Source organism: Sphaerodactylus townsendi, linkage group LG11, assembly GCF_021028975.2.
Source record: "Sphaerodactylus townsendi isolate TG3544 linkage group LG11, MPM_Stown_v2.3, whole genome shotgun sequence".
NCBI lineage: Eukaryota > Metazoa > Chordata > Lepidosauria > Squamata > Sphaerodactylidae > Sphaerodactylus > Sphaerodactylus townsendi.
In genome coordinates, this window is record NC_059435.1 from 7,387,083 (window position 1) to 7,400,210 (window position 13,128).

Consider the following 13,128-nt stretch of genomic DNA (forward strand, 5'->3'; position numbering starts at 1 on the left):
AAGGCCTTTTTAGATGGAGAACATGGTGCTGGAAAAGGTCTATGCCCTTCGACCCATGTGTCACCAGGCGAATCCAAAGTGGGCCCCCAACACTCCTAGGAAACACAGTACTCCCAGAGTATACCAGTGAGCTACCCTGGGGGTGTAGCTGGGGAAAATGTTGTGTTAAATGTATTGTCGAAGGCTTTCACAGCCGGAATCACTTGCGTTACAGCGGCATAGTTGTATGGTAGCTTTTAAGCGAGCCAGCAGTTTAAAGCGACGCTGTGGCTGGCATCTTCCGAGGATCTTCAGATGCCAGCCACAGATGCAGGCGAAACGTCAGGAGAGAATGCTGCTAGAACACGGCCATACAGCCCGAAACCAGACATTACACCCTAACAATGTTGTAGTTAGTTGGGGACTTTTAAAATAAGGCTTTATGCTGTCAAGCGGTTTATTTCTAACACTACAAAAAGAGGGAGACGCTCAGGAAGGACAGAGGTAACAACTGGCAAAACCTTACCTGTAAGCGTTCCATTCTGCTAGAGCCCTCTAGCGTTCTTGCCACATTCGTTTCCTGAGACACAGTGTTGCTTCTGGGTCGATGTCGAGTCATGTATTCGTACGTGCTCAACTTCTTACCCACTGTGCACAAAGAAGTTATTTGTACTTTTTTTAGCTTGGAAAAGCTCGATTCCCTGAGTGTGGCAGCTTCGAGAGCCGATACCAAATTCGGCAGAACTGCCCTAAACTAGATACAATCTGAATTAAGTATTCATGATGTGGCATGGAAATCTTATTCAAATCAGCCTGACAGCTGTTATTATGCTTTGGGTGGGCGGGGGAATGCAACAAAGGCTGCATTTTTTGCTTTTCTCTCCTGTCAGGGTGTCTCCAATTGGAGTCAGTTTACCTAATTCCCAGGAATGGCAATCCCCATTCGTCCTTTTAAGATCAAGGGGAAGGGGCAGGTATCCCAAGTCTCCGCTAAGGTGACTTGCTAAGGAAGGGAATCCAGCCCTGGAGAATCCACCTTGCTCTTATCTGGAGACCCAACCTCTCTCCGTTGGCACATGGTCTCTTTTCTTGCCTGTTGGAATGGAGGGAAATCGGGCTTGTGTATCAAGAGAGAGGACTGGAAAATCAAATAGAAAGGTGGAAAATTCACCCCTTTTTCCCCGCGACCATCTTTAACAGCACCCAGAAGCGGTCAACAATTGTCAAGAGGTTTCATTTTGTATTAAATTGTAATTCAATTCCACAAAGGGGCAATTCTCCACTGGGGACTCACTGCTGTCACAAGTGCCTCGGAGAATGCATTTGCAGCAGTGGTGGAGTGCCCATGGAATCCCAACGCTCAGCCCAAAAGTCTCAGCAAGTGCCACCCCAGAATTAGGAGGAAAGGCTTGGGGACCCTACTGGGATTGGGCAGACATAACGAAGCACCCTTTACTGAACTCTGAGCTGCAAACTTCAAATCCACCACCACTCTCTGCTAATACCTTTCCTCTCTTAAGCTAGTTCTCCACATTAGCCAGGCGCTCATTCCTGGTGGTTTTGAGCTTGTTTTGTTTTAAATCCAGCCTCTTCCCAACCTTAAGCGACCATGGGCAAAGTGCGCCTCCAGCATTCAAGGTAGCTTGCTGTTGGCGGGACAGAGTTAAACTCATCATGAATTTCTTGGTGGTGGTGGTGGTGGTGGTGAGAAGGGCTATCAAGTCACAGTGACACACTACTTAAAGTGACTTCACAGTGTTTTCAAGTCAAGAGACATTCAGGGGCAATTTGCCATTTGGCTGCTTCTGCGTAGCAACCCTGGCCTTCCTCGGAGGACTTCCATCCAAGTACCAACCGGGGCTTCTTAGAATTGACAAGATTGGGCTTGTCTGGGCCATCCAGGTCAGGGTTTCTTACAAAAAAAATATTGGCAACAGGTGTAATGTTATCCCGACATACCTACCAACTACTCTTAAAAACGGACAAAAGAGCATCACAGGGCACGGCAGGTGGGCCTGGCTGGGCTGTATGAGCTGTGGAAGCGGTAAACTGTGCTGGATGGGGGCGGGCACCTTCCTGTCTACACTGCAGGCAAACCTGCTTTTGCTCCAGTATCTCCCGAAACACTGGATTAAAGCTGACCCCCCCCCCCCCCCCCTTCCCAGGTAAAAGGCATGTGAAGGCTCAGAACACAGCTAATAGTTCAGTAGGAAAATGACTGTGTAATCTGTGCCTACATTTGAAGGGCTTTAAGCACCGGGGGAGGGCGGTATACAAGTATAATAAACAAACAAACAAACAAACAAACAAACAAACAAATATGCCTTTAGGCATGTTATGCACACATGCAGGGGTGTATCTACGGGTGGGGGGGTAGATGGGTAGATGCCCTCGGTAATCCTTGAGGGGGGACACCCAGAGGCCCCCGGATAGATAGTGGGAGAGGAGGGCCCACTGGGTTTCGCATCTGCTTCCTATGTGGGAGTCTCAGGTGGGGTGCACGTCAAAGTTGTTAAAGGCTGGGCTCAGCAGGATCTAGCTTTAAACTGTGGGTTCACCTTCACAGCCCAGAGTTCAAAGGTGGGCCTGCCCAGGCAGAGGCTGGCTATGGCTGAGTCCAGCTTTGCACCAAGTTGGCTCTAAGCCTTCCTTAAGTCCAGCTGACAACTCCAGAGGCTGGCAGAGCTCAGGAGGTGGGGAGGAAACACATGGGAGCTGGACCTATCCAGCACACCCCCAAACTCCATGCAAAGTTTTTTTTGGGGGGAACACAACTCACCACTAGGCGGTGTTCACCTTGGGTGCCATTTTCAGTAGATACAACCTTGCACATATGTAGGTCCATACGCATGGGTGGCCTCGCTTGCCTGCACAGGGGGGCTTCTTCCGAGATCATCATATACAACCCAGCGTTAAGGCCAGCCTGCATTGGCTCCCAGTTGAATTCCCAAATCAGTCTTCAAGGTGTGGGTTCTGACCTTTTAATGCCTTATTTACTGCCTGGGACCCCTCTGCATCTTCAGGACCCGACATACCCCATATAGTCCTGGTCTTCAACTCCTCTAAGTGCTTTACAGAGGCCAACTTAGCCTGGAGATCCCTCCTGGCCCTCAATGATGCATGGTTGGCCTCCACCTCGGGCCAGGGCCTTCAGCGGTCTGGCTCCCTGCCTGGTGGAACACTCTCCCTCCATGCTGTCCGGCCCCATGTGGCAATCCCTGGCTGCATTCTCGCAGCAGGTCTGTAAGACTGGAGTTGTTCCACTCGGCCTCTTTGGAGGCCAGCCGCTGAGTGTGCCCCCCCCCCCCCCCCCACTATTATTTCCCATGGGTCCCCAATGTCATCAGGACCCATCGCACTCTCCTCTGTGAGGGTTAAGTCTGAAGTTTTAGCTTCAAATAAGGTTTTCGTGGAGACGCCTATGTTTGGAAAACAACTGTTGTTTCTATGCATTTTATGATAATTGTATTCTATGCTGATTTTATATATAACTGTTTTATATTGTAATAATCACCAGAGGTCTTCTGGGATGGGGCGGTATATTAAATCTAATAAATAAATAAATAGATAGATAGATAGATAGATAGATAGATAGATAGATAGATAGATAGATAGATAGATAGATAGATAGATAGATAGATAGATAGATAGATAGATAGATAGATAGATAGATAGATAGACAGATAGACAGGGATAGATAGGACAGATAGATGCCAGATAGACAGATACAGATAGACACATAGGATAGGCAGGCAGGCAGGCAGGCAGGCAGGTGCAGGTGGCAGGCAGGCAGGCAGGCAGGCAGGCAGGCAGGCAGGCAGGCAGGCAGGCAGGCAGGCAGGCAGAGCAGAGAGAGAGAGAGAGAGAGAGAGAGAGATGATAGATAGATAGATAGATAGATAGATAGATAGATAGACAGACAGACAGACAGACAGACAGACAGACAGACAGACAGACAGACAGGCAGGCAGGCAGGCAGGCAGGCAGGCAGGCAGGCAGGCAGGCAGGTAGGTAGGTAGGTAGGTAGGTATCTGGCTGCATGAAAGACATGATGGTGCACTAGATGCTCAGGGAAGGAAGATGTGTCCCATGTTCCCACCACACAAGAGGAAGCTGCCCAGGAAGTGGTTCTCCCCCAGTTGCCCCAGAAAGTTTTTAGACTTGTTTCAATGAGGGTGTGGCAATCTGGCCTCAAGGTGTTAGGGAGTGTCTGGGAGCCGGTTGAACCTCCAAGGAGATCAAGAACAACCAGCTAATTAATTGACACCAAGCTGTGCCTGAATGCCACACTGCCCCACTGAAAAACGAAGTAACACATTTTAATGACAAAGCGGACTCTTGGAAATATTTTACTCTATTAGAGGTAAAAGGTGAACATCAGCAAAATGTCCAAAGCAGTAGGAAAGAAGCCAAACTCCCAAAAGCAGAGTTATAGGGCTGCGAGATATGATGGCTACACCTCGCGTCTCTACTTGAGCAACGTGGAAGAACAGACCCAACCAGGTATGTCATTAGAGCAAATCAATTTTACGTGAAGTGAAAAAAAAAAAAGAGGAGAGCGGTAATCATTCTTCTCTAGTTTCAAATTTTCCTTGATAACATGAAAGGCTTTTAAAACCTCTATAGTGTTCATTTTTGAGCGGTTTTATATTCTCCAGCGTGCCATGGACTATGTTGTTCATTAGCGCCCCTGCCAGCATGGCCAATTGGCCATGCTGGAAGGGGCTGATGGGAATTGTAGTCCATAACAGCTGGAGTGCCAAAGGTTCGCCACCACGGCCCTATTCTATAGACTTTTTGGCCCTTGGGGTAGATATAACTGTGGTGAATTCCACACAGCATACGTACAACATCTTTAGGATGTTAAAAAAGATCCATTTTGGGATTCTTGTACCCCGCCAGCATGGGGAGGAACACAAGCCGCCAAGCCAGACAAAAAAAAAAAAAAAATAGATCTTTCTCCTGCCCGCTGCATGGAGCTCTTTGTCCTGCTTCACAATGGTGCTATTTTGAAAGCTGCTGTAGACTTCTCTTGTCGGAGATTTCTCCCAAATTAAGGTACTTCTCTGCTTGCGGCTCATTCCATCTCTTATTATTCACTGTAAAAAATAGATGAATAAAGTTTGTTTAGCCTAGCAATCCGTGTATACGTTGGTTTTCCTTGTGTGTGTTTTTTAGGGGAATGTCTGTGAAGCTGCGTCAACATGATTACAGAAGCTGCAACATGCTTATATTTGTGTCGACGCAGCTTCACAGACAGCCCCCTCAAAACAAACAAATAAAAAGGGAAAACAACACGTGCACGGGATCGCTGGGTTAAACAAACTTTATTCATCTACTTTTTCCAGCAAAATAGCAAACCGATGAGCTGCAAGCAGAGGAAAAATCCACGGGGAATCTCCACAGATAATCTCCTGCAGCGCACAGAATGGCAGGCGAGAGCGACAGAAATGAAAGTAAGAGGTTTGGGTGGAAGAAATAAAGCATTTCCTGCCTGCTGATGTTTGCTCGGCACCCCAAATTCAACATGTGTTTTTTTTTAATTGAAACCACAGAAGGGTGGTTTTTCTTTTTATTGTTGCCATCAGGTTGCTGTGGCCTGTGAGGTTTTCAGGCCAAGAGACAGAGGTGGTTTGCGATTGTCTACCTCTGCGCACCAATCCTGAGCTTGCTAAAAATAATTATGGCCATGGTAATTATGCCAAAACATTAAAAACCTATTCCCAGCCTTGATCAACATAGCTGTTTTAAGATGGGGAGGCATAGCTTGGTGGTGGAAAGTATTCACATCAATTCTCAGCATCAGTCTGATTGGAAATGATGAGGTAGAGGGTGATGAGAAATACTCAACTGCAGTAGACCAGACTGACCCTGGGGTATGATGCTACTGGAACATGGCCATACAGCCTGGAAACCCCACAACACCCCAGTGATTCCGGCTGTGAAAGCCTTCGACAATACAAACTGACCCTGTTGGGCCAAAGACCTCATTCAGTAATGGGCAACTTCATATGTGTTTATGGGAGGTGGGGAAAAAGTCAAACTAAATTGTGATTTTCCCCTCCTCTATATTTGCAGTCAAGGGAAGGGACAATTTTATGACCTCATTAACATCACGGGTAATTTTACCACGTTGTGATGGCTTCCCCATCTCATTCAATTATATTGGAGGTGTGGATAATCTCTAACGTCTTTGCATAACATTTCCGGTATGGTGACTTGACTGTATTCCTGCAGTCTCAGGGTTATTAATTTGTCATTTATTGGAAAGTGGTTTTTATCCGCTGTTTGCAATTTTAAATTGCTGCTATTTATGCTTGATTCTAGGATCGTTTATGTTGTGTTGGAAGCTGCCCTGAACCTGTGAGGGGAAGAATGGAATACAAATATAATAAAATAAACAAATAGAAGCAATTGCTCCCCCCTCTTTTTTAACATCAAATTTAAAATCAATCACATGGCAGATTATTTGAGTTTACTTCAGGAGCCCAAGCATAGATGGAGAATCACTAGGGCTCGTTGTAACTCCTTCCCTTGCTCTATGTTACAAGGAAGGTTTCGAAAAATCGACCGGCAAGAGCGGAAATGTCCTCATTGTATCACAGCAATTCAAACCATGGAACACATATTGCTTGACTGCCCCAAATATGAGGGATCTAGGACCAGACTTTTTGCTCTTTGTCCTGTAATCTTTAATGAATACTCTGCTGTGGGGAAGATTATGTTTCTACTAAACAATTCCGCCTCCGAGATTTTAACTTTTGTAGCTAGGTTCCTTATAGAAACTTTGAAATGATTACCTGCGATGGTTCTCATGTATGGGATACTTGTTTGGACAATGTTGGCTGTTATATGGATTCTATGCCTAATAAAGGTTTATCTATCTAAAAAAATAAACAAATAAATAATCCCAAGTAACGTTCAGAACCAACACTCTACAAAATACAGTAGCCCAGCCTGTTAAAGGTCTCAGACAAACTCAGACAAAGAAACCAGAAGAGCGATGTACTGTTAAAGGCTTTCAACAGCTAGAACCAACTGGCTGTTGTGGGTTTTCAGGCTGTGTGGCCGTGATCTGGCTGGCCCCTTCAGAAGCATGTTATGGCAAGGTGTGTTTATCTCTGGCCCCTTCTGCGTGGGCCAAATATCCCGCGGTGGGGGCGGGATGTAACCTGGTTTGGGCAGGAACTTTGCACAGTTCCTGCCCCTAAACCGGGTGAATCCCGGAGAAAACCCACCCTCATGCCGGGTTTTACATGAATCACACTTTCCGCAATTCTTTTTGTAAAACCCGGCATGGAGGTGCGGGAGGCAGCCGCAGCTCCATGTGGAGTCATGGTGGCAACCTGTTTTAGTCCCACGCCCCCCTGCCCTAGGTTGTATGAATGGCCCGGGGCAGTTTCGGGGTCATGTATCCAGTGGTGGGATCCAAAAATTTTAGTAACAGGTTCCCATGGTGGTGGGATTCAAACAGTGGCGTAGCGCCAATGGGGCTGGGCGGGGCACGATGGGGGGGTGGCCGGGCATTCCAGGGGCGGGGCATTAATAATTTCTCTGTTACTGTAAAAAACTCTTACTGTAAAAAAAAGTTCCTAATTTCCAGCTGGTATCTTTCTGTCCATAATTTAAGCTCATTATAGCAAGTCCTATCGTCTACTGCCAACAGAAACAACTACTTCTCCTCTAATTGACTGCCTGTCAAATACTTAATACTTTCAAATACTTAATTTTGTTTCTAGAAATCAAAAGACGGATACTTTCCTTAAACAAGGAACTTTACCATATTTCTAAAACATGTTTTTACAACAGCCCAACAGGGAGAATTATCCCGTTTTCTACCTTCGCTAACCAGCCACATAGGAAACAACAGGACTTTAGGATTTTTGGACCTAATGGAATTTCTAACGGAAAAGCAGACCCAATCAGTAACCCCCTCTCGGCACACACAAATAATTAGTAACCCACTCTCGGGAACTAGTGAGAACCTGCTGGATCCCACCTCTGCATGTATCCTGGCTGCCTGCCGGGATATTTGGCCCGTGCGGAAAGGGCCTCTGTAGCCCACCAGAAGAGTCTTTATTTCAGAAAACCCCACCAACCGCCCCCACCAGCTTGAATATATACTAAGAAAATCAAAGGAATCCTGCTGGATCAGACCAGTGAGGATCCATCTAGTCCATCATCCTGCCTCACACAGTGGCCAACCTATTCCTCTGGAGGGCCAACAACAGGGCACAGAGGTTGAGGCCTTCCCCTGATACTGCCTCCTGGCACTGGTATTGTCAAGGTTTACTGCCTTAGAACATGGAGGCTCTGTTACTAGACCATTGGTGTAAAAGTGATTCTAAGTCAGTGGAACAATACTTTCAAACTGAGGAGATGTCCGGAGCTCTGCTGGGCTGACAAAATACTGGATGAAGACATATAGGATCACCAAGATCAGTAGAAAAAGTCCAAGCACCGATGAAGCCACTGCGTTGAAGAAAAACCTAGGCAGGCACACATGAATAGAAAGAATCATGAATATGAAGGTCACAGTGGAGGGCTATGAAACGTTTGTCTATGAAAGGTACAGTCATTCAGCTGCAAAGCTACAACATTCCTGTTCCCCCAGGATGAAAGACTGATAATCGTAGGTTTGTCACAAAATATAGTCAATATCCACAGAGGTGGGATCCAGCAGGTTCTCACCAGTTCCCGAGAGTGGGTTACTGATTATTTGTGTGTGCCGAGAGGGGGTTACTAATGGGGTCCGCTTTTCCGTCTCCACGCCCTCGCCTCTCCGAGAGGCCTCCTGCCTTTGAACGTGAAGGTTCCATATAGCAATTGCAACTAATAATGTCACTCCCTGAACTGGGTTAATCCCTTTCAGGTTCTGCAATTCATGGATTTTCAGCCTTTCGTTCCTTTTATCTCACCAGTCTCTATCAAAGAACCTGCGTGTTTCACCATTGCTGTGCTCAGATTTGTGCGTTGGGGCATTTTCTATAATGTGATGATGATTTAGAAATGACCTGGTGCGAAAAATTTTTTGGGGGGGTCGTGGTGGGGTGGCTGCCCATGGGGGGGGCATCCAACTCAGGTTTTGCCCAGGGCTCAGGTTTGCCTAGGTACGCCTCTGCCTCCTTTGCTGGGGGGGTGGGGGTGGGGCTGGTGAGGGAAGCTGTTACTAAAATTTTTGGATCCCACCACTGAATATCCCAGTAGATGCCAGTCCAGTACAAATTTTAAAGGATCTGAAAAATGTTTTACGCCTCTGCCCACGTGCCAGTCTTCTCTTTGCAAAATCAGCTCCCCTAGTAATGTTAACACTGCTTAACACTTGCCAGCTTCTCAACACAAGAGTAAGAAATTTATAGGCAGATTAGCCATCGTGAGACTTGAGCCTGACTTGGATGGCCCAGGCTAGCTAGATCTTGACAGACCTTGGAAGCTAAGCAGGGTCAGACCTGGTTAGCATTTGGATGAGAGCCCGCCAAGGAATACCAGGGTCGTTATGCAGAAGAAGGCTACGGCAAATCATCCGCCATGACGGGTTACCTAAGTCAGCCGTGACTTGATGGCACTTCACACATACACACACAAATGGACGGTTGGTGTGTGTTCCAACCACATTGCAAAAGATAGATCAATGGTGGCGAACCTATGGCACGGGCGCCAGAGGTGGCACTCAGAGCCCTCTCTGTGGGCACGCGCAAACAGAGTTCATCATGTGGGGGAGAAATCGCACACACACACACACACACACACACATCTACACACACACACACACACACACACACACACACACATCTAGGCTGGCCTGGGCTGCTGGGCTCGATTATTAGCATTAAACCTAAGACCTAGGCTCATTCCGCACATGCAGAATAATGCACTTTCAAACTGCTTTCAGTGCTCTTTAAAGCTGTGCAGAATAGCAAAATCCACTTGCAAACAGTTGTGAAAGTGGTTTGAAAATGCATTCATGCCACAAGTGATAGCGGAAAGAACCTAGTTTTCAGGAAACAGTGTAGCAACCCTCTTCAAAAGCAGCTGCATTTAAACCCCCGCCTCGATTTTCATCAGAAGAACTAAAGTAGCGATCCATACCACCCGCGGGGTAGGCTTCGGTTGCTGGCAATGGGGCTTGCTTCCGAGTAAACCCTCCTAGGGTTGTGATTCACCCGTTGGAAGAGTTGCACGGTTGCTTCAAAGCAAAGCCACTGACTACCACGAAGCTTACTCCCAAGTAACGCATGCCTCAGAGCCAACCATTTTTTCTAAACTAAAACCTCAGTATTCAGGTTAAATTGCCGTGTTGGCACTTTGCGATAAATAAGTGGGTTTGGGGTTGCAGTTTGGGCACTCGGTCTCGAAAAGGTTCGCCATCACTGAGATAGATCCTTGCCCAATTTTTATGCATGACGGCATAGACATGCACGTTCCCATATCCCCCTGGGAGAAGGCTTTTCATACTGTCATGCAGGGATGCTTCTCGTGGGTTTCTTAGCAAGACAACAAACTTCACAGGAACGCAGCTTGCCCTTTATTATTGAATCTTCCTCTAAAACCGGGGTTCCCCAATGTGACAATTGTGAGCATTATGGCACCCATGAAGAAGAAGAAGAAGAGAAGAGTTTGGATTTATATCCCCCCTTTCTCTCCTGCAGGAGACTCAAAGGGGCTGACAATCTCCTTGCCCTTCCCCCCTCACACCAAACACCCTGTGAGGTGGGTGGGGCTGAGAGAGCTCCGAGAAGCTGTGACTAGCCCAAGGTCACCCAGCTGGCGTGTGTGGTTAATCTGAATTCCCCAGAGAAGCCTCCACAGCTCAGGCGGCAGAGCGGCCTGAGCACCTCTTCTGGTGCCCAACCAGTGTTTTTAGAAAATGGGGGGCTTCAGATAGATTCTGATTGGCTGTGTAGATTTTTTTAAAAAACGTCGCTTTGGCTAGCTGCTATTAACTTACCAGTAATTTTTGCTTCCAACGCAGTTATTTAACCAGTTGCAATGGTGGTCGAAGCCTGCAATGCATTTATTGCAGGTGCTGCAGTGTTTGACCTTTGGCCCTCTAGAGGAAAAAAAATACATTAAAGAAATACATTCCACTGCTGAAAAGTCACATCGACAAATGTCACAGATTGATGGCCGAGCTTAGCATTCAGATATCCCAGGGGTCTCAACACCTTCCCTGGTAGCCACCAGGTGATTTTAGAAAGTGGCCGTGGTCAGGTCGCAAGGATTCTAACTGACATCTGGAGATTTGATTTTTTAAAAAACGTTGCTTTTGAAGCAGCTGTCAACACAACACAAAGGCTTTCACGGCCGGAATCACTGGGGTGCTGTGTGGTTTCCGGGCTGTATGGCCGTGTTCTAGCAGCAGTCTCTCCTGACGTTTCGCCTGCCTCTGTGGCTGGCATCCTCTGAAGATGCCAGCCACAGATGCAGGCGAAACATCAGGGGAGTATACTGCTAGAACACGGCCATACAGCCCGGAAGCCACACAGCACCCCACAACACAAAGATCTTCATCCTGTCACCGAAGGTAAACTGCAGCTGCCATTTTGTGGCAGGCCCCGCTTCCTGAGGCAGCCATTTTGTGTCTGCACCCACCGCATTGGGTCAGAATTTCAAAGGTGCCCCCAGGCTCAGAAAGGTTGCCCCTGTCATAGACTACAAGTATGCATAAACAGTGAGCCCCCTAGGACAGCCAACCAGAGAAGACATGTACTAACTTTAGAGACTAGGCATGTCAAAGCTTCTAAAACTGACGCCCCAGTGGAGAACCGCATTGCAAAGGTGGACCATGTTTGTAGGGTTATCTGCTGATCAGCCAGTCACCTGGAAGAAAATTGCCAGAGCTTTCCTGATGGTTCCTTATAAATCAGGATTCTGAACCTTCTCTCTCCTGCTTTCTCTTCCACTCAAACACATTTGCCAAACCTCATTGGACTCTGGTGGGCTCAGAGGTCTGCGTCTACCCTCTAATCCATGGGTCTTCAAACTATGGCCCTCCAGATGCTCATAGACTACAATTCCCATGAGCCCTACCACTTGGCCATGCTGGCAGGGGCTGATGGGAATTGTAGTCCATGAACATCTGGAGGGCCATAGTTTGAAGACCCCTGCATCTAAAGCATGGCCAAGTCTATGGCCAAGTACATATTCAGCAGAATGGTGTGGGAGAATGGACTGTATCCATTTAGACTTGCAAATGCGGAATGCAATTTTTAAAAAAGCATGCTCCTATAATAACCTGGTGAATAGAAATCAAGTGGGGCGGGAGGGGGAGGGGGTAAGCCACGCCTTGCAATGCTGAATTGCTACCATCGCTCTGTCAAGGTCGGTATAGTCCTGTGGTGGCGAACCTTTGGCACTCCAGATGTTATGGACTACAATTCCCATCAGCCCCTGCCAGCATGGCCAATTGGCCATGCTGGAAGGGGATGATGGGAATTGTAGTCCATAACATCTGAACATAAGAACATAAGAACAAGCCAGCTGGATCAGACCAGAGTCCATCTAGTCCAGCTCTCTGCTACTCGCAGTGGCCCACCAGGTGCCTTTGGGAGCTCACATGCAGGAGGTGAAAGCAATGGCCTTCTGCGGCTGTTGTTCCCGAGCACCTGGTCTGTTAAGGCATTTGCAATCTCAGATCAAAGAGATCTGGAGTGCCAAAGGTTCGCCACCACTGGTACAGTCTACTCAGACCAGCAGTAGCCCTCTGGCAGAGGTCTTTCCTATTGTCTGGTACCTGGTCCTTTTAACTGGAGATGCCAGGAATTGAACTTGCGGCCTTCTGCATGCAAAGGAGAGGATCTTCTACTGAGCCATGCCTCTCACTGGCCTGCTCAATACAGAAAACCAATGAATCGCAGGTTTCCCCACCACACAGGTTAGACACCGCTGATCTAGACCCATCCTCGTTTTCGTTTGTGGCCCCTTTTCTTTTCCCCCAGATCCCTCCCTGCTGTAAACGACGGCAGCCTTTTTGTGGCTGGTCCCACCTCCTCTGGCAGCCATTTTGCGGCAGCCATTTTGTCGCTGCGACAGATGTGGCATTATTAGCATATCCATCCTTAAAACATACTGGTAATCGAGACTTTGACCACAACCACTAACCTGGATAGCTTTAAAAGGGGCTTGGACAGATTTATGGAGGAGAAGTCG

The 13,128-nt window shown here is 47.4% G+C and overlaps 1 protein-coding gene across 1 annotated transcript in view; it reads right to left on the reverse strand.

The window, feature by feature from the left end:
* LOC125440545 (palmitoyltransferase ZDHHC11-like) overlaps positions 1–13,128 on the reverse strand; it is a 49,549-nt gene that overhangs the window by 8,215 nt on the left and 28,206 nt on the right. Inside the window, exons 4-9 of the mRNA XM_048510418.1 lie at positions 10,928–11,029; positions 8,339–8,468; positions 5,460–5,473; positions 4,333–4,482; positions 1,040–1,170; positions 506–627 (exon numbers count right to left, since the gene is read on the reverse strand). Of these exons, the coding sequence (XP_048366375.1) occupies positions 506–627; positions 1,040–1,170; positions 4,333–4,482; positions 5,460–5,473; positions 8,339–8,468; positions 10,928–11,029 (649 nt within the window). The remainder of the gene's footprint in view (positions 1–505; positions 628–1,039; positions 1,171–4,332; positions 4,483–5,459; positions 5,474–8,338; positions 8,469–10,927; positions 11,030–13,128) is intronic.